Raw genomic sequence first — 24,929 nt, forward strand, 5'->3', positions numbered from 1 at the left:
ATAACACAAAGAGTTAAAGTCACAGAAGCAGATCCAGTGCAAACTCAAAATTAACCCTTCTTGTTTACAAACTAAGCCTACACCAAGATGATTAATCCTCCGAAGCCACTCTCATGAAAATAAAGCATAACCATCACTTCCATCCAAGTGTTCAAGTGGTTAGAATGTGTCTTTGCTGCTTTTCGGCAGCCTGTTTTAGCCCAGGCCATTGTCCTTGCCATGTCCAAGCAACCCACTTTTTCTTTGGTACTTTTATATAATTTTCATACTTCTACCTTTTCTTGTCATTTATATTTCAGTTTGTAAAAGCTGTGCTAATGCTCCTGCAATCATTTCTATTTCTACTTTGAGGTTTGTTGCAAAGAAAAGGAACAGAAAACGTAAATGAAAAGACGAGGTAATGTATTTCCTCCGTGAATTTTCAAGAGATCAAAACTTGCCGCTCTCATCGAGCATTCCTGGAAAGTAAAAATAAGCAGTTAATGAAAAAGTAATCCACAAAGGTAAAAGGAAAGTAAAGGATGTAATTGAAAAAAACTATAGTGACATCTTCTCTGTCCAAATGACAAAATGTCACTTAACTACACGAATGGGGTGAAGAGCTCTACAGTGACAGATTTCAGACCACCCCATGTGACATTGTTTAGCTGCAGACAGAGCCAGAGGAGGGTAGCAGACTCTGGGCAGAGTGTTACCTAAGAGGCTAGATGTCAGCTTTGCTAAATCCCACTATCTATTTATTTATTTTTATTTGTCTGTTTACATTTCTCACTTTTCATGGACGTTATTGGATTCTGAGGATGTAAACCTATTAACTCGTGCAAAGAGACTGGGGTACAGACTGGATGGTCATTTTATTCACATGTGAGAGGGCACCTGTTACCTGTAAGCTACTAGATGTAGTGTTTGGACAGGACATCATGTTCACGCAAGAGATGAGAGTAGATGTAATAATGTTGACCAGTGAGCTGAGAATTAAAGGAAGGGAATCAGGTCATCTCAATGAAATTCTATCCAGTTTCCATAGTTGGATGTGTAAATTTTCTGCCTCCTGGGAACAGCTAACAGATACCAAATGCTTATATGTTCTGGCGTTGTCAGAAGTCCGTTACATCCTACAGTCTTCACAACTATCCAGTGAAACAGACATCACTATCAATTCCATTTAAAAGGAGATAGCCAGAGTGCTGAAGGTCACATAGCCAGTGCAGGCTGGAGCTGTGACATCAACCCAGACAATCTTGCCCCCGTGTCCGCTGTCTAAACCTCTGGACTGAGCTGTCTGGTCTGACAATGTGCTTCCTATCACGGAGGGATACTTAGTAAGCTCTTCCTCTCCAATTCGTACTCTTTGTCACAAAAGTGCCATTCACTCCTTCCAGGGACATTACAATCATTACACTACAAATGAAGAGTACACACTTCCCTTAGAACTTGCTGAGTTCCAGTCCTATATCTCAAATGAGTTTGGTTGATACCTACAGGAGGACCCTGACCGACTATGGCAAGTTAGCAACTTTGAGAGTCCCTGTTCCCATCTGAGGTAATATTTTGAGATAATCCAGAAAGTTAAAAAATCCATTTAAATTACTCTTACTATCTTTGTTTTCAGAAGATGATCATTTTCCGAAACAGTCTTCAAATTCTAGGTCTACTAAAACTTTGGTGTATATAGTTCTCTTAGAGCTACTTCTGGGACAGAGCTGAAGCTCCAGTACTTTGGCCACTTGATGGGAAGAGCTCACTCATTGGAAAAGACCCCGATGCTGAGAAAGATTGAGGGCAGGATGAGAAGGGGGTGACAGAGGATGAGATGATGGGATCGCATCACCAACTCAAAGGACATGAGTTTGAGCAAACTCTGACCGATAGAGAAGGACAGGGAAGCCTGGCCTGCTGAGTCCATGGGATCAAAGAGAGTTGGACATGCCTTAGAGACTGAACAACAACAATGGGACAGAGAACCTCTGTTCACTTCCTCTGGGACAGACACCTTCCTGGATACTCTACATGTGCCATTTCGGCATTTAGGGAGCTTACAGTCTATCAGGGCAGTCGTGTTCCATAATTAGGTGGATTACTTAATTACAATGGTACACAGTGTAGCTTAAGTAGAATGCTTAAGGTTGATGAGAAATAACATGGAGGCTGAATAGTTCAGTGGTCAAGTACCACTTATGCAGTTAATCCTGACTGTTAGCAAGTTAAGAGATCTCTCTGAGTTTTCAGTTTCCTTATTTGCAAACATGTCAATACTTATAGTAATTATCTCATAGGGAAGCTGTGAAAATTAATGAAATGTTTATTAAGAACACTTTGCTGAGAGGCTATATGTAAAAGCTTCTGCCATTAATATTATTAAAAATTCTCTGTACCTTACAGAATTGGTAAAGACATGTCATTACAAGGTTTGAATATAATTGCAACCTCAATATGCCTGAGTGTATGGTAGGTTATCACTTCCCAGTGAAATATCTAAGGAGATGAGATTATCTGTACTCTCACGCAGTGACTGAAGCAAAGTTTCCTGTGAAATATTGTAGTGGTAGAAGAGAGAGAAATAAACACAGGCAAACTTGAATTTTTTAGGACGACCAGCACCTAAAAAACTGCCTTGCAGGTTATAGTTGCAACATAATTCATTTTTAACAAATAATATCAGTGATGCTCTTCCCTATAATGTCTCCAGTGAGCATACAGCCAACTCAGGTGATATCGTAAAGGTACATACAAAACTGAATATTTTTTAAAGAAAGGAGAAAAGGGTAAATAAGGAGAAAAATGAGAGACATCAAAATCTTCCTCTTATAAGCTCTTTTTATATTTAATATTTCTTGGTGACCTGGATAAAGCATCATATATATATATATATATTTTTTTTTTTGGTATGAATATTTCTCCATTCACTGACTTTGACCAGACTTTCCTCCCCAGGAACAACTAAGGAGGTGTGAGAAGCATGATATACAGCTGTGTAGCTATCAACTACAGTGGCATGCATGATTAGTGTCCCCCACCTAGGCACTCATGGCAAAAATTAGCACTTTTATTGATTTCATTAAAAAAAAAGTAGAAAAAGAAAGGAAAGGGCAAAATGTGGTAAACCCCAGAAAATGAAAGTTGGTCTACTCACCCTTTAAGAGCCACCCATCACCCCAAGTCCTCAGAACTTGCCTAGACCTCCCCTCCAGGCAGTCCTGCAGAGCCCCCAGCGTCCCAATGGCCCTCCCGGCTCTGTGCTGCTGACCCTGGTGATGCTCTGCTCCAGCCCCATGTGCTCTCAGGGCTGTGAGCTGCCTGGGAGCCACGGCAACCTGGAAAGCTTCACACGTTGGAGTCAGATGGAGAGAGCGTCCATTGTGTCCTGTCTGAGGGAAAGGACTGACTTCAGATTTCCTCAGACCCTGGTGGACGGGACCAGGCTTGAGAAGACAGAAGCCACAGCTGTTGTGCATGAGTTGCTCCAGCAGACCTTTCAGCTTTTCAGCACCACGGGCTCTTCTGCAGGTCGGGACTGGAGCCTCCTGGACAGATTCCTCGCGGGACTTGATCAGCAGCTGGAGGAGCTGGACACATGTCTGAGGGAGGGAAAGATGACAGAACAGTTGCCTCTAGGGAGTGAGAACTCCAGATTGGCTGTGAAGAGTTACTTCCAGCGAATCAGTGTGTATCTCAAAGAGAAAGAATACAGCCACTGTGCCTGGGAGGTTGTCAGCGTGGAAATTAGAAGGTGCTTGCTCTTTGCCAATAAGCTCATCAGAAAACTCAGGAAATTAAGAAGACGTTGAATCTGAAAACAGTTCAGCTGGTCAACTAATTGGCTATTTTCTAAGACTCAATGTGCAACCTTTAAGTCTATTTTTGTGTCCGATGAAATATAAGTAATAGCTAATATATGGGATTATTTAAATGTATGTCAAATGTTTTGTTACCATAGATGTTTAAAACGGATTTAAGAATCCATTTTCCATATCTTAAAAACTTGTAATATTTATTTATTTATTTAAATTATTGGAAATATTTAGTCTGTTAATAGCCTTTAAAATTTTATCATTCATAAGATATTTGCTTTGTACTATATTTTGTATAAGACTATTCTTGTTTGTCAGTAGAGAAACTAAAAGTAATTTGAAAAAAACAAATTGAGTTGCACACACCTTTGAATAAAACCTAACCCAAAGCCTGATCCTGCAAGATAAACCTATACTGAAGTCACCAGAATAAAGAGGGAACGGAGTTACCCACCCTGGGTCATAGAAGAAACAATGGACAATTTGAAGAGGGATTAAATGTGATTCTTGAGACATAGATTAGAGGTGGGAGGGAGACGAGTGGAGAAAAGCCCAGGTCATGGACACAGTTGCCTGCTTGAGGCCTGTAAGAACCGGAGTGCCTTCAAGCATTAGTGGAGAACCACATACATCACGGGAGGTCAAACTGCATATGTGGAATCTAGGATCCTGGAGTAGGATGTGGAAGGGGGAGTAAGTTTTCTATACTTGGCTACTCCTGAGAAAAGAGTCTTCCTATACTGTTCAAATGGAGGCAAGAAGAACAAGGCAGGCTGGGGATTACAGAGACAGCTAAGAGATGTGAGAACCTGTAGCTGCCATGATACATGTGACTCTAAAGAAGTAAAGAGGGTTTCTTAAGCTTATTTATATATATTAAATATACATGTCATTGCTAAACTTTTAAATAATTCATACAAAGGAATGCCTACCCTTGACCTCTAGGAGGATGCACCTTAATCCTATACAGTTAACAATTTAATGGGTATCCTTCTAGACATTTTCCTATGTAGTTAATAAATCTATACATATGGACATACTAATGTATCTCACATAAATATCAATTTTTCATATACTTGAGTTTCTCATTTATTTATACTTACTTGCAAATGGATTTTTAAGATTTTTATTCATTAGTATATAAAAATAGATTGCCTATTTATAAATTGCTGCATTATGTCTTAACTGCAAAGCTAAGATAATCATAAAAGCTTATCTTGAAAGTGTGGTAAGATTAATTGCCTTAATTTATACCACATGCTCAGAATGGTACCAGATACTTCGTAAGTGCTCCTTACATATTAACACTTTTATTTGAATCTAGTTAGAAGATTATTTCCTGATGTTCTGGGTTTGTGGTTGGGAAGATGAGGCAGTTCCCAGAGAGCTGTTCAGAGGCAGAGTCCTGCAGCTCATCCCCTGCACAGCTAGAGGAGAAATAGCCATTCACTGGGATGACGAGGCCAAGCCTGTTGCAACAATACCCAGAGTTCTAGACGGAAACATTCCTACATGGCACACAGGCCAGCTGTCTACAAGGACTCAGCCCACCCTCACTGGATTCTTGATTCTCCCTGGAGTTTAGCAGCTCAGAGTTTCAGCCAGGAAGACACAGGCGTCTGGCAGGCAGGCAGGAGGATCCTCTGCTCTGTGCACTCAACTCAGCCAGGAGGCCAGGCCAGAGGGGATTCCCAGCCTGGATCCTGAAATCCCGTTTGGCAGCTTGCCTTTAGTTTCCTTTTCACTTGTTGCATCCACTTCCTTGCTATTTTTGCCTTCTGGGTTTCATTACGTAACCTCTGATGATGTAACAACACTCAAGTCACTTGTCAGTTTGAAGTATGTAGAGGGCTTTGCTTTGGGCTGTTTCACTTTAAGGAAGATTCAGAAACTGCCTCTGCTGCTGCTGCTGCTGCTGCAGCTAAGTCGCCTCAGTTGTGTCCGACACCGTGAGACCCCATAGACGGCAGCCCACCAGGCTCCACCGTCCCTGGGATTCTCCAGGCAAGAATACTGCAGTGGGTTGCCATTTCCTTCTCCAGTGCATGAAAGGGAAACCGCCTCAGAGACAGGAAACTAACCCAGAACCCACACAGTGGGACTTGCTCACATGTCAGCAGAGGGAGGCCTCTGAGGCTTGTTCAGCGGCTGCAGCCAATATGTTGTCCTTTTAACTGTTTTCTCAACCTTAGGTTAGCCTGTCTCAATGCACCCGATAGTGATTTTGAGAATTAAAGTCCAGCTCAGAGAATGGCCTGGGATCTGAAGTAAATGCAGGCTTGATGCAGATGGGCATGTTCTGAAAGGGCCAGTCGGAGTGTCCAGCAGCAGTGGGTCTGGCAGCAAACAGTGAAAACAAGGCATGGGCTGCTCCTGACAGTTCCTGGGCCATCGACCTTCTGAAGGGAGCATTCTGTGGGTGACAGGGGTGCAGAGGGTAGGATCCTCTGGTTGGGTATGTTCTGGAGGAGTTAGAAGAGCTAGGCAGAGAGGCCTTCAGCCAAGTACTTAGTTTCAGCTGCCTCCTGAAGTAAGCAAGAGAAATATTGGGCTATGAGTCTATCCAAGGCCTGTGACAAGATGTCTGGGGTGTGAGAAAGGGGAAGAGAGAAGCTGCAACCAGGGGCACTTAGATCTCTCTGCATATTGTCCCTCTCCACACCTGGTGGGAGGCCTGAGGAGGGGCTCTGGGCCCACCAGCTCTTGCTGTGAGCACAGGGCAACCCCTGCCTGGGCAGAGTCAGCCTCAGATATTGAGACTGGGTGAGAGCGAGGCCGCAGCTGGAAGGTGGGAAGACACACTCTTCCCTCAAGCTGGAGACAGACTTTCCATCGTGGTCCTGAAGCTTCACAGGAGCTCTCTAGGTTGCTGAGTAAAATGTCTGCAGTCTAGGTTGGCCTAGTTTTAAATTTTGTATACATTTATACAAATGGTTTGTGTTTTCTCTTGAGTTGAGTTTCTCTTACACACTACTGTGTTTGTGCATTTATTGTGCTTCTTACATGTTGTTCTTAACAAACCACTATAAGCATAGATAACAACTTATTTATTTATGCCATTTTAAGGGATATTTAGGTCGTTTTGTGTTTGGCGCCGTTATCAATAGTGCTGGAATAACTATTCTTTACTTATGTCCTCAAGCATACTCACTTGATTTTTTTCCGGGGTGATTGCTGGACTTACTAGATCATAGGCTATGCATATGTCAACTATGCTACAAAAGGTTTTTTAAAGTACAAATTTATATACCAAATAGCAGTTGCTCTATATGATCATCACACTTGACATTTTCTGTCCTTTAAAAGTTTTATTTGCAGACGATATACGTTTATTTAAAAATTTGAAAATCCAACCAAATACTTTTAGATATAGCATTTGTAAAGTTAGCCAGATTAAAAACCAAAATTATTTTGATACATATTTGTGTATGAAAATGCAAGGAAAACCTAGTCCATTAAAAAGTAGAAGATGTAATGAAAAACTGTTTCTTTTATTCTTGCAACAACAATAAATAATAAATATGTTGGGAAAAAACCTCAGAAAGAATGTGAAAAATATATAATCAAGTCAGTAGCAACACTTTATTGAGAGACATTTTAGAAATAGTCCAATAAACTGGCAGCATTTGCTTCTTTTGTTTCTGAAGTGGTTAAGAAACATTTGCTGAATAAATATTTGCTCACTAAACGACAGTGTGTGTCTCAGTAGGAGGTGGCCTTGGCAGTCTCCTATTGTAGACACTGTATTCCCTTCTCACTGATGCTGACCACCTCATCACATTCTTACATGTCTTTTCCTCACTCAGAAGAAGAATTAGTTGGACAAGTTGCTTAATCCTTATTGATGATCAAGATGAAAAAAAAAGGCAATCTCAATGTAACAGAAAAACCTTCTATTTTTCATTAGTTTCTAGCCATCTAATTTGAATCAAATTTCGATTATAGTCTTGTACTTAGAGGCCAAAAGTGAAGGTAATTTGGCCTATCAAGGCTACCTTAAAAAGGATTAAAATCTAGGACTTCCCTGGTGGTCCAGTGGTTAAGAATCCACCTGCCAATGCAGGGGACATGGGTTCCATCCCCGGTCAGGGAAGATCACATACGCCATGAGGCAACCAAGCCTGCACACCACAACTGCTGAGCCCATGCCCTAGAGTCTGTGCTCTGCAGCAAGAGAAACGCCCACAGTGAGAATCCTGAGCACCTCAACAGAGAGTAGCCCACGCTTGCTTCAACTAGAGAAAGCCCACCTGCTCCAACAAAGACCCAGTCCAGTCATAAATTAATTAATAAAAAAATAACTAGTCTACACTTTATTAAGAACTTCTTAATGCCTCCCCTCCGCGCCCCCTCCCATACACACACACTCTGGTTGCAGCAACTTTTTATTTCTTTTCTTATTTTTGGTTGTGAGACTTGTGGGATCTTAGTTCTCTGTCCAGTGATCAAACTCAGGGCCCCTGCCCTGAAAGCATAGAGTCCTAACCACTAGATCTCCGGGAAATTCCCAGATCTCCTTAGGTTTTTCCCTCATGTTCCTTTTCTGTTCTGGGATGTCATTTAGGATGCCCCATTACCTTTAATTGCCACGTCTTCTTAGGCACCTGCAGCTCTGACAGTTTCTCAGTAGTAGACTGTTTATGTTATTGTTAATGGCATCATTTTTAAATGTTATTTTCCAACTTTTAATTGCTCATATAAAAAGAAGTGGTTGATTTTTAATATTGATCTTGTTTTCCTACTGCTCCCTCCAACTTGAGCTGTGTTGCTCACCACGGAGCCAACAACCCCATGTGGTAAACTGAGCACTTGACTGGTTCAGCCGGAGCTGTACTATGACTAAAAGTACGTACTGTATTTTGAAGGCACTATGAAAAAGAAGAATGTACCTATCTCATTAGTAAGTTTACATTGGTTTATGTTGAAATGATAACATTTAGATATATTGTGTTACATAAAACATACTGTTAAAATTAACTTGTTTCTTTTTACTCTTTTGATGCGGCCTCCAGAAAAATTTAAATTGCACATTCATATAAAAAGAAGTGGTCTTTTAATTTCCTAGCTGCAGTCACCATGTGCACTGATTTTGGAGCCCGAGAAAATAAAGTCTGTCACTGTTTCCATTGTTTCCCCATCTATTTGCCATGAAGTGATAATGAGTTTGAACAAACTCTGGGAGGTACTGAAGGACAGGGAAGCCTGGCATTTTGCATTCCACGGGGTCACAAGAAGTCGGACCTGACTTAGTGACTCAAAACAACAACAAAGTTGCTAAAGTTATGTGATGTCTTGCTGTTTATGGCTAAGGCCTCCAAAAAATTCAGAAAAACTTAGTTTAACATCATTCTATTTTGTTTTTTATATACATTATTTTTTCTTTTTATTTAAATATATTTATTTTTAATTGAGTGATAATTGCTTTAAAATAAATACTGTGTTGGTTTCTGCCATGTATCAACATGAATCAGCCATAGGTATAGGTATATCCCCTCCCTCTGGAACCTCCGTCCCCCCTCCCACCCCATTTCACACCTCTAGGAACATCACTCTATTTTAGATAGAAAAAAATATGTGCCCTTTTAAAATCATAAACTGCATGTATTAAATTTAAACCATACGTATATCATGTATTTATTGTTCATCAACTTGCTGCTGCTGATGCTAAGTCACTTCAGTTGTGTCCGACCCTGTGCGACCCCATAGACAGCAGCCCACCAGGCTCCACAGTCCCTGGGATTCTCCAGGCAAGAACACTGGAGTGGGTTGCCATTTCCTTCTCCAATGCATGAAAGTGAAAAGTGAAAGTGAAGTCACTCAGTCGTCTCTGACTCCTAGCGACCCCATGGACTGCAGCCCACCAGGCTCCTCCATCCATGCGATTCTCCAGGCAAGAGTACTGGAGTGGGATGCCATTGCCTTCTCTGGTTCATCAACTTAGTTTAACATTATTCTCTTTTAGATAGAAAAAATAGGTGTCTGTTTTCAAATCATGAACTGCAAGTATTATTGTTTGGTAAGAGCAGAATTGAGAATTAAACCTAATTCTTATGAAAAAGAAAATTCTCTTACAAACAAGGCCCCTTCTTCCCAAATCTCATAATATGAAAAGAGACAAAGAAAAGGAAAAATCTTTTCCAAAGGAAAGAATCCAGTAATAATCTAGTTCAAAAGATTTGGCTTATATTTTTCTTTAACATTCAGCAATTCACTGAAACTTTAAAACTCATTAGAAATTCTGAGTTATATCTTTTTTCCTGTGGTATATATATGAATTAAAATAGCAAGGAGCTTAAAGAAAAAGAGTTTTAGAGACAACTAATAATTTAAATGACACAGGAAAACTGAAAAGGAGAATTGAAAGTGGGAAATTCCTCTCAAATAGAAAGAATGGAGGGCAATCCTGTATAAGTAGCCCACACTCAAGGAGGAAGGACATTCACTCTTGCAAACTCTTGAAGACTCAGCTTCAGCATCTACTAGCAGAACAGGTAGCCCAGTGCCTGTTTTCATCATGACCTACCGGTGCCTCCTCCAGATGGTTCTCCTGCTGTGTTTCTCCGCCACAGCTCTTTCCAGGAGCTACAGCTTGCTTCAATTCCAACAAAGGCGGAGCATTGCGGTGTGTCAGAAACTCCTGCGGCACTTACCTTCAACTCCTCAACATTGCCTAGAGGTCAGGATGGACTTCCAGGTCCCTGAGGAGATGAAGCAAGCACAGCAGCTTCAGAAGGAAGATGCCATATTGGTCATCTATGAGATGCTCCAGCAGATCATCGATATTCTCACCAGAGACTTCTCCAGCACTGGCTGGTCTGAGACCATCATTGAGGACCTCCTTGTGGAACTCCAAGGGCAGATGAATCGTCTGGAGCCAATCCAGAAGGAAATAATGCAGAAGAAAAACTTCACTATGGCAGACATGACCATTCTTCACCTGAAGAAATATTACTCCAACCTCATGCAGTACCTGGAATCCAAGGAGTACAACAGCTGTGCCTGGACAGTCGTGCGAGTACAAATGCTCATTGACTTTTCTTTCCTGAAGAGGCTAACAGGTTACCTCCATGACTGAACATCTCCCACCTGTGGCTCTGGGAATGGACAATGTGACTTTGATGTGGACTCTTCAGCCAGCAGAGGCTCTTGAAGTAACTGACATGCAATTCACTGGATTTCAATGGACAGTTAAAGACTGTACCCTATTTTTAAATTGATTTATGCATTATTTATTTATTTAAACTTTTGTATGGGAAATAAATAATTTATGAAACAAAAGTCAATGTTGCAGTTTCAATGTCAACTTGATTTGTGTGACAACACATATGAAAAATTGGAGAGCACCTTGGAGACATTCATTGCAAAGGAAGCCTACAGAGTAGTAGAGTTTCTTGTCCCTGCCTTTGAGGAATTTAAAATACAAGGAAGTCGTGTGCAATGTCCAAGTTATATGCATACTCTCCTTGTATCCATACAGTTTACCTACTCTTGTCATGGTCACTTCTTTAAATGTACCAGACAGCTCATGTTGTAGGGCTTCTTGATATGATGTGGGTTTTTTCTTTTTTTTAATTAGGGGGAAATGTACATCACCTTACATTTGAGAGTATTACAAAGTAAGCCTTCTTGATGCCAATAAAATCCGGGAAAATTCCATTTAGTTTATAAAATTCTTACTAAAGTAAATGAAAAATTCTGACCTTCTAAATGTCCTCAGTTGCTTGTGCATGCCAACCCTTATTTCCAACAATGTAGTCCTGGAAAGAGGTTTCAGGAGCATGAGTTAAAAATTACTTAAGACTATCTATCACGGGGTCAATGGAAATTGTCAAACATGGTAATTCTCTCAATTAAAAGTACCAGCTGAGCCACAAGGGAAGCCCAAGTGAAAAGTAATCATGAAACTATTAACAAGTTTACATCCACTAAAAATAGAAATGCAAAAGTATATTAAATACTTGTTTTGATACAAAGAAAGTTTAGTTTAAATAATGTTTATTAAAATGCTATTGTTAAAAAATATATTTTTAAAATACTTTATATATATTTATTATAAAATTGGAAACGTGAAATATTTCATTTAAAATAAGTATATTTATTAAATATAAAATTAATTAAAAAATAAACTGCTGTGTTTTAAAAATATTCCTACTTTTCAGCTATTCAATACTTAACTCCACCACTTCAAGGCCGAAACCTTCAAAGACACTCTCAAAGTTCCAGAGCATTCCCAGAGCTCACTGTTTCCTGGTCACTTGCCCAGGTGGTGGCTGCACTCTGTCTCACCCCCAGGAAGACCCCCCAAACAGTCCCATGGTTATTTGTCCCCTGGCCACCGCTGAGTTCTCTGTCTGCAACGCACTCCCGGGGTCCCATAGCCTGTCTCATCGCCTTGGCTGTTTCTCACGTTGTCCAAAATGGCTCTAAGCCTATAGTCTCACCGACTCCACCTGGCTCCTCTTTGTGCTCAAGGCCCTCCCATCGTCCCATCGTCCCATCGCCCATAGTCTCACCCCCACCGCCGGCTTTAACTTTGTCCACACGCGATTTTGTCGTCCCATCGCCAATATTCTCACCGCCTCCGCTGTTTTACACTCGTCCGCGACGCCCTCAGACTTCCCAACACAAACATTAACAGTCTCATCGCCACCACAGGTTCTCCTGAGACCGCATGGCCTTAGCGTGATCCCATTCCCTATAGGCTCATCGCCGTCGCCGGGTTTCACTTTTAGTCAATGCAGTCCCAGTCTCCCATCGCCCAAGGTCTCATCCCACCGTCGTGTTTCACTTTCTGCACAACGCCTTCCCATCGTGGCTTAGTGAATAGTTTCCTCGCCAGCGCCAGGTTCCCCACTGTACGCAATGCCCTTGCATCGTCCACTAGCCAATTGTTTCACACTGTGCGCAACACCCTCTCAGCGTCCCATAGACAAATGTCTCATCGCTGGTGCTGGCTTTCACTTTGTCTGCCTCGCCGTCCACTCTTCTCGAAGCCAAAAGTCTCAAAGCCACCGCCCATTACCCCTTTGTGTCCAAATCCCGCCCACGGTCTCATCGCCTATAGGCTCACGGCCGCCGCCAGTTTCCCCTTTGTGCACAACAAAGCTGTCCTGTCTTCCCATCACCAATAATCCCATCTCCACCGTGGTGTTTCACTTTTCTTCAAAGCTGTCCCATACTCCCATCGCCCAAGGTCTCATAACCACAGCCGGGTTTAACTTTGGCCTCTACTCTGTCCCATTGTCCCGTAGCAAATAGTCTCATCGCCACCGCAGGTCCTTCTGTGAGCACATCGCCCTCCTGTCGTCCCATAACCAATTGTCTCCTTGCCGATCCCCGCCCTCACTTTATCCTCAAGGCTGCCATAGGTCACATCGACTGTACTCCCATCGCCACCGCCGGGGATCGCCCTCCCATCGCCGCATAGCAGATAGTGTCATCGCGGCCACCATGTTCCGCTTTCTGCCCAACGCCCTCCCTTAGTCCCACAGTGAATAGTCTCATAGCGGCCACTGTGTTCCACTGTGTTCTCGAAACGCTCCACTCTCCCATCATCCCACAGCAAATCGTCTCCTAGCCACCGCGGGATTCGACCTGTGAGCAACGCTCCAGCAGGGTCCCACAGTGAATAGTCTCTTAGCCTCCGTGCTCCATCTGCACAACAACCACCCTCTCCCCTCCATTGCAGCAGAGCCAATACTGTCATCGCTGCCACTTTGTTTCACTTGGTGCACAATGCCCTCCCATTATTCCACTGCCAGTAGTCTCCTCGCCACCACGGGACTCCACCGTGATTGCAACACATGCCGCCACCCCCACCCCCCCAATCATTAAGGACAGCCAATAGTCTCATGGTGGCTACAATTGTTCACTTTGTCAGCAATGCCCCCCACATCGTCCTGTAACCAATTGTCTTATGCCCACCCTCTAGAACACAAAAGTATGAAGTCAAGAGATACCTGGAATAACAGGCAAATTGGCCTTGGAGTACAAAATGAAGCAGGGCAAAGGCTAACAGAGTTTTGCCAAGAGAACGCACTGGTCATAGCAAACACCCTTTGCCAACAACACAAGAGAAGACTCTACACATGGACATAACCAGATGGTCAATACTGAAATCCGTTTGATTATATTCTTTGCAGTCAAAGATGGAGACGCTCTATACAGTCAGCAAAAACTCTTGTGGGCAGACTGTGGCTCAGATCATGAACTATTTATTGCCAAAGTGAAGTGAAGTGAAGTGAAGTGAAGTGAAGTCACTCAGTCGTGTCCAACTCTTTACAACCCGATATCCTGTAGCCTGCCAGGCTCCTCCATCCATGGAATTTTCCAGGCAAGAGTACTGGAGTGGGTTGCCATTTCCTTCTCCAGGGGTTCTTCCTGACCAGGGATCCAACTCGGTCTCCCACATTGCAGGCAGACACTTTACCATCTAAGTCACCTAGGAAGCCCCAAATTCACACTTAAGTTGAAGAAAGTAGGGAAAAACACTAGATCATTCTGGTATGATCTAAATCAAATCGCTTGTGATTACACAGTGGAAGTGACAAAAAGATTCAAGGGATTAGATCTGATAGACAGAGTGTCTGAAGAACTATGGATGGAAGTTCATGACATTGTACAGGAGGCAGGGATCAAGACCATCCCCAAGAAAAAGAAATGCAAAAGGTAAAATGGTTGTCTGAAGAGGCCTTAAAAATAGCTGAGAAAAGAAGAGAATTGAAAGGCAAAGGAGAAAAGAAAGATATAGCCATTTGAATGCAGAGTCCCGAAGTATAGCAAGGAGAGAAAAGAAAGCCTTCCTCAGGGATCAATGCAAAGAAATAGAGGAAAACCACAGAATGGGAAACATAGAGATCTCTTCAAGAAAATCAGAGATACCAAGGGAACATTTCATGCAAAGATGGGCTCAATAAAGGACAGAAATAGCAGGGACCTAACAGAAACACAAGATATTAAGAAGCGGTGGCAAGAATAAATAGAAGAACTATACAAAAAAGATCTTCATGACCCAGATAACCACAATCGTGTGATCACTCCTCTAGAGCCGAACATCCTGGAATGTGAAGTCAAGTGGGCCTTAAGAAGCATCACTACAAACAAAGGTAGTGGAGGTGATGGAATTCCAGTCGAGCTATCTGTCATTCTCTAGAAAAATATTAGATTTTATGAAAACAGTGGCTAATTTTAGCTCATAACTCAAATAATCATCATCCAGGTGCTTCTCCTCAGAACAATCACCATGCATGCAGCCACGTGCTTGGCACACAACACATTAAAAAGACTGCACAGAGAATATTTTTTAAATGTATACTAAAAAAGTAAAGATTTCATAAAATTCATTATCTTGCTGTTTCACTAAGGATCTTCTTAAGTGAAATGGTAGTTTTTTCAAGCTTCAAGTATATTAGATGTAAAAACATGACAATTACTAGGATATTGAGGTGCCACTGCTTTCATTAACACTAAGGCACCAGCACTCTTACCCAACATTGTATTTGCACCACCAGTAGAAGTTGTTAATGTGGTGAAAATGACAAATAAGGTCTGGCTATCATTACAGTAATCATTTTACTTCATGAATCCCTGTAGAGTGTCCTGGGGATCTGCAGGGGCCCACAGACCACACTTTCAGAACTGATGGTTTCAAGAATTTCCCTGCACCTGCTCTGGTCAGAGTTGCTCCGTAGCTTTGAATTCTTGAGTAATTTCCTTGGTTCTTAAGATAAAATGTAACATCATTCAAAAGTCTATCACTGGGCCCTTTTCCAATCTCCAGGGTCATTCCATGCCCTCATCTCCATGCATCAGTACAGTCTACCGACTCTGGTCTTGTTCACGTCTTTAAAAGTACCGGAACCATTCCTGCGGCAGGGACACTCTATATATGCTATGCTTTGTTTTGTATTGTTACATTACGTTTTGTTGTTTTTTTTCTGGGAAATTTTGCTCTTCACGAGTTACTTGACAGATTCCTACTCATTCTGCAAGTCTCTTACTTCGGATTACTTCCCTGTAGAGAATGAAGCTGGTCTAAATGAGCTTCCCAGGATACTCACTGCCATCAGCTTCTTTTACTTCTCCTCTGGAGCCCAGGACTCAAATGCAAATACCTAATTATCTTATAACAACTCTTTCATGGCAATGTCCTTGCTCCAGTGTGAGCTCTGTAAGGTCAGAGCCTCTGCCTCTCATACTCAAGACTCTTTCCACAGGTCAACAAGTAAGGAATTAACTATACAACATTCTTCTCTACGTAGTTTGCAGCATTAGGGCTTTGGGAAAGATTTCAAAAGAAACAGGAAGAAACAGGTCTTGAAATAAATTTCATGAGTAAAAAAAGGTACATTTTTATTAAAGAAAATGATATAGTCTTACATTATAGATAGAACATAAAAATGCAAGTACCATAAAAATAAATAAATTAATATAAATAAATGAATTACATTCACACAATAACATGTTATTCCATAAGATTCAGCCACACGGCATCAGATATATTTCCTCTAATTCTAAAAACAGTTGGATATTGATATGCTCAATATTAGTGCCAATACCAAATTTCACTCAAACTAATTCATAGCGAAGGCAGAAATCACAGTTCTGGAAATGCCTGAACAATGAAGAGTCTGAGCTGGGACACGAGTAACTGAGAATCAGGTTCCTTCTTACTTTCTGAGTTTTCTTAGGAACTTGTTAACGCAGAGAAATTGGCTCGTGATTTCCACTCTGACGATTTCCCAGGCACAGTCGCTGTATTCCTTCTCTTTCAGGTAGACATGGATGCCCTGGAAGTACCTCTTCATGCCCAGTGTGGGGCCCGTCCTTCCCAGGGCAGAGTCTTCCTCTCCCATCACCTGCCCCAGGCACGCGTCCAGGCCCTTCAGCTGCTGATGGAGTCCAGTGCGGAGCTTCTCCAGGAGGGTGGTGTACCAGGCAACAGAGGAGCGCTCTGTGTGGAAGAGGTTGAAGCTCTGCTGGAGCATCTCGTGGAGGACAGAGAAGGCCTGGGCCTCCTGGAGTTGGCCGCCACTCACTGCTCCTGAGGGAATCTGAAGTCTTTCCTGTCCTCCAGACAGGAGATTGTCTTTATTTGGTCCAAATGTGAAGGTCTCCTGCTTTTCCAAGTCAAGGCTATGAGGCAGGTCATGGACTCAGAGGAGGAGATGAGGTTAGAGACGAGCATCATCAGTGTCATCACTGAGGAGATGAAGAACCATTGGTCAGTTCCACAAGGAAGCATTCTGGTTGAGACGAGTGATTGCGAACTTGGTTTCACATTCATTTCATTGAAGGATCGCCTCTTAAATATTAAAGCCCAAAGTTTTCAGATTTTGAATTTTCCCAGATCTATGTACTACCTGATTTTGGGCTTCCCTGTCACTTCAAGAGCCTGGAAACCTGTCATGAGTTTCCACTCTTCTGTATCCTTACAGTTGAAGAAAAATGTATTCATTAAAAAAGTAGATAAATACATTCTTTATGAATCAGAGATTGGGGGAAGGTGAAGAAACAAAGTAAAAGGACTTTTTAATTCCTGTAAATATCTCTCAGAATTTCTAATAAGCCTCAGCTAGAGGCTTGTGTGAATTGTACTTCCTTACAATCGTTTCATGAGTGGTGTGAAATGGAATATCTCATGTCATGTCAGCAAACAAAGATGTCACATCTATCTGTGATTCTGGCCTTCCCAAATGTGAATTTCTGTTCCACCTGGTAAGTAGCCAAGTAGAGACCTGTGCCATTGCCACAAAAAGAATCACAGTCCTTCACAGGTGGGTGGTGTCAGGTTATCTCCTTGATGCAGACAATTTTGGTTGTTTCAGTTCAGTTCAGTTCATTTCAGTCACTCAGTCATGTCCGACTCTTTGCGACCCCATGGACTGCAGCATGCCAGGCCTCCCTGTCCATCACCAACTCCTAGAGCTTGCTCAAACTCATGTCCATTGAGTCAGTGATGCCATCCCACCATCTCATCCTCTGTCATTCCCTTCTCCTCCTACCCTCAATCTTTCCCAACATCAGGGTCTTTTCAAATGAGTCAGCTCTTCGCATCAGGTGGGCAAAGGATTGGAGTTTAAGCTTCAACATCAGTCCTTCCAATGAGCACTTAGGACTGATCTTTAGGATGGACTGGTTGGATCTCCTTGCAGTCCAAGGGACTCTCAAGAGTCTTCTCCAATAACACAAAGAGTTAAAGTCATAGAAGCAGATCCCGTGTAAATTCAAGATTAACCCTTCCCGGTTAGAAGCTCAGAGTATACCAGGTGATTCATTTCACTTCAGTTCAGTTCAGTTGCTCAGTCATGTCCAACTCTTTGCAATCCCATGGACTGTAGCACACCAGGCCTCCCTGTCCATCACCAACTCCAGGAATTTACTCAAACTCGTGTCCATGGAGACAGTGATGCCATCCAGCCATTTCATCCTCTGTCACCCCCTTCTCCTCCTGCTTTCAATCTTTCCCAGCATCAGGGTCTTTTCCAATGAGTCGGTTATTTGCATCAGGTGGCCAAAGTATTGGAGTTTCAGCTTCAGCATCAGTCCTTTAATGAATATTCAGGACTGATTTCCTTTAGGATGGACTGGTTGGATCTCCTTGCTGTCCAAGGGACTGTCAAGAGTCTTCTCCAACACCACAGTTCAAAAGCATCAATTCTTTGGCTCTCAGGTTTCTTTATGGTCCAACTCTCACATCCATACATGAATACTGCAAAAACCATGGCTTTGACTAGATGGACCTTTGTTGGCAAAGTAACGTCTCTGCTTTTTCATAAGCTGTCTAGGTTGCTCATAATTTTTCTTCCAAGGAGCAAGCATCTTTTAATTTCTTGGCTGCAGTCACCATCTGCAGTGATTTTGGAGCCCCCCAAAATAAAGTCTGTCACAGTTTCCCCATCTATTTGCCATGAAGTGATGGGACGCAATGCCATGATCTTAGTTTTCTGAATGTTGAGTTTTAAGCCAACGTTTTCACTCTCCTCTTTCAGATGATCAATTCTCCAAAATTCACTTTCAAGAAGATAAAGTGTAACCACCACTCCCTCCAAGTGTTCAGGTGTTTAGAATGTGTCCTTGCTGCTTTTCGGCAGTGTAAGGTAAGTGCAGAGGAAAAGAAAGCGAGTTGGGCAGTCAGGCAAGAAAAGGGAAATTTATTAGAGGGAAAGGAGAGGGTGACTGGCCCTTAAGGAGAACCAGCTTCCTCCCTTTCTGACAGGGTACTACTTATACCCCACCAATGAAAAATTTTCTGAAGGGATGGTTAATCTTTAGCCTGTAGTTGAGTCCTGTGGTCACATAGCTGGAGGTCTAGAATCTGCTGGTCTTGTAGCTTTGAGAAGATAGGCACCAGTGAGAAAACAGAATGCCTTTGGGCAACTTGGTCAGTCTCAGGGATCACTGTGATTTTATTCTCAGTTTGCAAGGCCTACATAATGAGTCATCTTATCAAGGAGACCACATGTGGGCCCTATCAGGCAGCCTCTGTGTATTAATCTAGGTAATTGTTCTTGCTGTGTCTAAGCAACTCACTTTTCTTAGCCACTTTTATATAATTTTCATATTGTTACCTCTTCTTTGTCATTTGTATTTCACTTTGTAAAAGATGTCCTAATGCTTCTGCAGTCTTTTCTATTTCAATTTTGAAGTTTGTTGCAAAAATAAAGAAGACAAAATGTAAGTGAAAAGAAGAGGTAATGTATTTCTTCTGTGATTTTTCAAGATAACAAAACTTTCCACTCTCATTCAACATTCCTAGAAAGTAAAAGTAAGCAGTGAATGAAAAAGTAATGCACAAAAGTAAAACGAAAGTAAGCAATGTAATTGAAAAAAACTATAGTGACATCTTCTCTGTCCAAATGACAAAATGTCACTTAACTACACAAATGGGGATGAAGAGCTCTATAGAGTGACAGATTTCAGACCACTCATGTGAGACTGTTTAGCTGCAGACAGATCCAGAGAAGGGTAGCAGGCTCTAGGCAGAGTGTTACCTAAGAGGTAGATGTCAGCTTTGCTAAATCCCAGTATCTATTTATTTTTTTTTATTTATCTGTTTACATTTCTCACTCTTCATGGACATTATCTGATTCTGAGGATATAGACCTATTCACTCACCATGAAAAGAGGTGGGGTTACAGATTGGACAGTCATTTTTTTCATGTGTGAAAAGTCAGTTGTTACCTGGAAGCTGCTAGATATAACTGATTTGGACAGGATGTCATGTTCACATAAGGGATGAGATTAGATGTAATAATGTTGATCACTGAACTGAGAATTAAAGGAAGGGAAGCAGGTCATCTCAGGGAAATTCTATCCAGTTTCCACAGTTGGATGTGTGATGTTTCCCCTTATGGGAACGGCTAACAGATACTGAATGCTTTCATGTCTTGTCCAGGCATGGTCAGAAGCACGCTATGTCATTCAATCTTCACAACAATCCAGTGAAACAGATATGATAATCATTTCCATACAAGAGGAAAATCAGGGTGCTGAAGGTCACATAGCCAGTGCAGGATGGAGCTGGGACCTCAACCTAGGCAATCTTGCCCCTGTCTCCACTGTCTCAAGCACTGGACCCAGCTGTCTGCTCTGACAATGTGCTTCCTATCTTAGAGGAACTTAGCAAGTTCTTCCTCTCCAATTCCTACTCTTCTTGGTCACAAAAGTGTCATTTGTTCATTCCAGGAACATTACAATCATTACACTACAATTGAAGAGGATACAGTTCCCATTGCAATGTTAGCTTCCAGTCCTATATTTCAAGTGCTGTTTTGTTGAGCTCTACAGAGGAGCCTGGCAGACTATGGTCCATAGTTTCAAAAGAGTTGGAAACAGCTGAAGCAAATTAGCAACACCTGAACTCTGAGAGTCCCTGTTTCTGAGAAAATATTTTGAAAAATTATCTGGAAAGTAAAAAGACCCATTGAAATTTACCCTTACTATCTTTGTTTTCAGAAGATTATCATTTTCTGAAACAGTCTTCAAATACTAGGTCTACTCAAACTTTGGTGTGTATAGTTCTCTCAGAACTGGTTCTGGACAGAGCTGAAGCTCCAATACTTAGGTCACCTGATGGGAAGAGTCCACTCATTGGAAAAGACCCCGATGCTGGGAAAGATTGAAGGCAGGATGAGAAGGGGGCCACAGAGGATGAGATGATGGATCGCATCACTGACTCAATGGACATGATTTGAACAAACTCTGACCGATAGAGAAGAACAGGGAAGCCTGGCGAGCTGTAGTCCATGGGATCAAAGAGAGTCGGACATGCCTTAGAGACTGAAGAACAACAATGGGATAGAGAACCTCTGTGCACTTCCTCTGGGACAGACACCTTCCTGGATACTCCACATGTGGCACTACTGCCTTGAGGGAGCTTACAGTCTATCAGGGCAGTCAAGTGTTCCATAATTACATGGATTACTTAATTACAACTGTACGTAGTGTAGCTTAAGTAGAATGCTTAAGGTTAATGAGAAATAACATGGAGGCTGAGTAGTTTAGTGGTCAAGTACCACATATGCAGTTAATCCTGAGTGTTAGCAAGTTAAGGAATCTCTCTGAGTTTTCAGTTTCCTTATTTGCAAACATGTCAGTAATTATAGTAATTATCTCATAGGGAAGCTGTGAAGATTACCTCATAGACTGCAGCCTACCAGGCTCCTCCGTCCATGGGATTTTCCAGGCAAGAGTACTGGAGTGGGGTGCCATTACCTTCTCCTGTGAAGATTAATGAAATGTTTATTAAAAACACTTTGCTGAGAGGCCTCATGTAAAAATTTCTGTCATTAATATTATTAAAATTATCTGTACCTTACAGAATCAGTAAAGACACGCCATTACAAGGGTTAGATATAATTGCAACCTCAGTATCCCTGAGTCTATGGTAGGTTATCACTTCCCAGTGATATATTTAAGGAGATGAGATTATCTGTACTATCACAAAAAGACTGAGGCAAAGTTTCCTGTGAAATATTGTAGTGGTAGAGGAGAGAGAGAAATAAACACAGGCAAAACTGAATTTTTCAGGACAACCAGCACCTAAAAAAGTGCCTTGTGGATTATAGTTATAACATAATTCATTTTTAACAAACGATATCAGTGATAATGTTCCCTATAATGTCTCCAGTGAGCTTAAGGCCAACTCAGGTGATATCGTAAAGGTACATACTCAACTGAAATTTTCTCTAAGAAGGGAGAAAAGGGTAAATAAAAAAATGAGAAAAACCAAAAGCTTCTCTTATAAGCTCTTTTTATACTGAATATTTCTTGGTGACCTGGAAAAGCCAGCATTTTGTATGAATATTTCTCCCTTCTGTGACTTGGACCAGACTCTTTTCCCCAGGAGCAACTAAGAGGTATGAGAAGCATGATATACAGCTATGTAGATATCAACCACAGTCGCATACATGATTTGATGTCCCCCACCTAGGCAAAAATTAGCACTTTTATTGATTTCATTTAAAGGGTAGAAAAAGAAAGGAGAGGGCAAAATGTGGGAAAACCTAGAAAATGAAAGTTTCTCTACTCACTCTGTAACAGCCACCCATCACCCCAAGTCCTCAGAACTTGCCTAGACCTCCCTCCAGGCAGTCCTGCAGAGCCCCCAGCGTCCCAATGGCCCTCCCGGTCTCTGTGCTGCTGGCCCTGGTGATGCTCTGCTTCAGCCCCACCTGCTCCCTAGGCTGTGAGCTGCCTGGGAGCCACGGCAATCTGGAGAGCTTCACACGTTGGATTCAGATAGAGAGAGTGTCCATTGTGTCCTGTCTGAGGGACAGGACTGACTTCAGATTTCCTCAGACCCTGGTGGACGGGACCAGGCTTGTGAAGACAGAAGCCGCAGCTGTTGTGCACGAGTTGCTCCAGCAGACCTTCCAGCTCTTCAGCACCACGGGCTCTTCTGCAGGTCGGGACTGGAGCTTCCTGGACAGATTCCTCGCGGGACTTGATCAGCAGCTGGAGGAGCTGGACACATGTCTGAGGGAGGGAAGGACGAGAGAACAGTCGCCTCTAGGGAGTGAGAACTCCAGATTGGCTGTGAAGAGTTACTTCCAGCGAATCAGTGTGTATCTCAAAGAGAAAGAATACAGCCACTGTGCCTGGGAGGTTGTCAGCGTGGAAATCAGAAGGTACTTGCCTTTTGGCAACACAATCATCAAAAAACTCAGGAAATGAAGAAGACGTTGAATCTGAAAACAGTTCATCTGGTCAACTAAATGGCTATTTGCTAAGATTCAACATGCAAATTTAACTCTATTTTTGTGTCAGATGAAAAATAAGTAATAGCTAATATATGGGATTATTTAAATGTATATTAAATGTTATGTTATATTAATTATTTAAAACAGAGGTTAGAATCCATTTTCCATATCTTAAAAGATGTAATATTTATTTATTTATTTAAATTATTGGAAATATTTAGGCTGCTCATCACATGTAAATCTTGATCATTGATAAGATATTTGTTTTGCATTATATTTTGTAGAAGACTACTATTTGTTTCTAAGTGGTGGAAATACAAGTAATTTTTAAAAAGCAAACTGCCTTGTACACACCTTTGAATGAAATCTAACCCAAAGCCTACTCCCCCCAAATAAACCTAAACTGAACCCTCCTGAATAAAGACAGAATGGAGTTAGCCACCCTGGGTCATATAAGGAACAATGGACAATTTGAGGAGGGAATGAATGTGATTCTTGAGATATAGACTAGAGGTGGGGGGGAGATGAGTGGAGAAAAGCCCAGGTCATGGACACAGTTGCCTGCTTGAGGCTGTAAGAACCAGAGTGCCTTCAAGCATTAGTGGAGAACCACATACATCAAGGGAGCTCAATCTGTATATGTGGAATCTAGGATCCTGGAGTAGCATGAGGAAGGGAGAGTAAGTTTTCTGCACTTGGCCACTCCTGAAAAAGGAGTCTTCCTAAACTGTTCAAATGGAGGCAAGAAGAACAAGGAAGGCTGGGAATTACAGAGACAGCTAAGAGATGTGAGAACCAGTAGCTGCCATGATAAATGTGACTCTAAAGAAGTAAAGAGGGTTTCTTAAGCTTATTTATATATATTAAACACACATGTCATTGTTAAACTTTTAAATAATTCATACAAAGGAATGCCTACCCTTGACCTCTAGGAGGATGCACCCTAATCCCATACGGTTAACAATTTAATGGGTAGCCTTCTAGACATTTTCCTATGTAGTTAATAAATCTATACATATGGACATCCTAATGTATATCACATAAATATCAATTTTTCATATACTCGAGTTTATCATTTACTTATATTTACTTGCAAATAGATCTTTAAGATTTTTCTTCATTAGTACATAAAAATAGATTGCCTAGTTATAAATTGCTGCATTATGTCTTAACTGCAAAACTAAGACAATCATAAAAGCACATCATGATAATGTAGTAAGATTAGTTGCTTTAATTTATAGCACATGCTCAGAATGGTACCAGACACTTCGTAAGTGTTCCTTATGTTAACTCTTCTATTTGAATCTAGTTAGAAGATTATTTCCTGATGTTCTGGGTCTGTGGTCAGGAAGATGAGGCAGTTCCCAGAGAGCTGTTCAGAAGCAGATTCGTGCAGCTCACCCACTGCACAGCTAGAGGAGAAATAGCCATTCACTGGGATGATGAGGCCAAGCCTGTTGCAACAATACCCAGAGTTCTAGACGGAAATAATCCTACGTGGCACACAGGCCAGCTGTCTACAAGGACTCACCCCCACCCTCACTAGATTCTTGGTTCTCCCTGGAGTTTAGCAGCTCAGAGTTTCAGCCAGGAAGACACAGGCGTCTGGCAGGCAGGCAGGAGGATCCTCTGCTCTGTGCACTCAACTCAGCCAGGAGGCCAGGCCAGAGGGGATTCCCAGCCTGGATCCTGAAATCCCGTTTGGCAGCTTGCCTTCAGTTTCCTTTTCACTTATTGCATTCACTTTGTTGCTATTTTTGCCTTCTGGGGTTCATTACACAATCTCTGATGATGTAACAACACTCAAGTCACTTGTCTGTTTTAAGTATGTAGAGGGCTTTGCTTTAGGCTGTTTCACTTTAAGGAAGATCCGGAACCTGCCTCAGAGACTCACCCAGAACCCACACAGTGAGAAGTGCTCTCATGTCAGCTGGGT

General features: G+C 41.9%; 3 protein-coding genes and 1 pseudogene across 3 annotated transcripts; 3 read left to right on the plus strand and 1 right to left on the minus strand.

Moving 5' to 3' along the window:
- Positions 1-384: 384 nt before the first annotated feature.
- On the plus strand, positions 385-3,788 carry LOC145516256 (interferon alpha-2-like). The gene is made up of 2 exons (XM_081517393.1): positions 385-397; positions 3,142-3,788. The coding sequence occupies exons 1-2, from the start codon at positions 385-387 to the stop codon at positions 3,786-3,788; spliced, it is 660 nt and encodes a 219-aa protein (XP_081373519.1).
- Positions 3,789-10,305: 6,517 nt separating this feature from the next.
- LOC145538192 (interferon beta-2-like) lies at positions 10,306-10,866 on the plus strand. Its single transcript, XM_081569839.1, has one exon. The coding sequence runs from the start codon at positions 10,306-10,308 to the stop codon at positions 10,864-10,866; it is 561 nt and encodes a 186-aa protein (XP_081425965.1).
- Positions 10,867-16,406: 5,540 nt separating this feature from the next.
- On the minus strand, positions 16,407-17,034 carry LOC145516264 (interferon tau-2-like; annotated as a pseudogene).
- A 5,375-nt stretch (positions 17,035-22,409) lies between these two features.
- LOC145538200 (interferon alpha-3-like) lies at positions 22,410-22,967 on the plus strand. The gene has a single exon (XM_081569847.1). It carries the CDS (start codon positions 22,410-22,412, stop codon positions 22,965-22,967), a length of 558 nt encoding a protein of 185 aa, XP_081425973.1.
- The last annotated feature ends 1,962 nt before the right edge of the window (positions 22,968-24,929 follow it).

This window comes from Giraffa tippelskirchi, chromosome 1 (assembly GCF_054371585.1).
Source record: "Giraffa tippelskirchi isolate mGirTip1 chromosome 1, T2T-mGirTip1v1.2.pri, whole genome shotgun sequence".
Classification (NCBI taxonomy): Eukaryota; Metazoa; Chordata; class Mammalia; order Artiodactyla; family Giraffidae; genus Giraffa; species Giraffa tippelskirchi.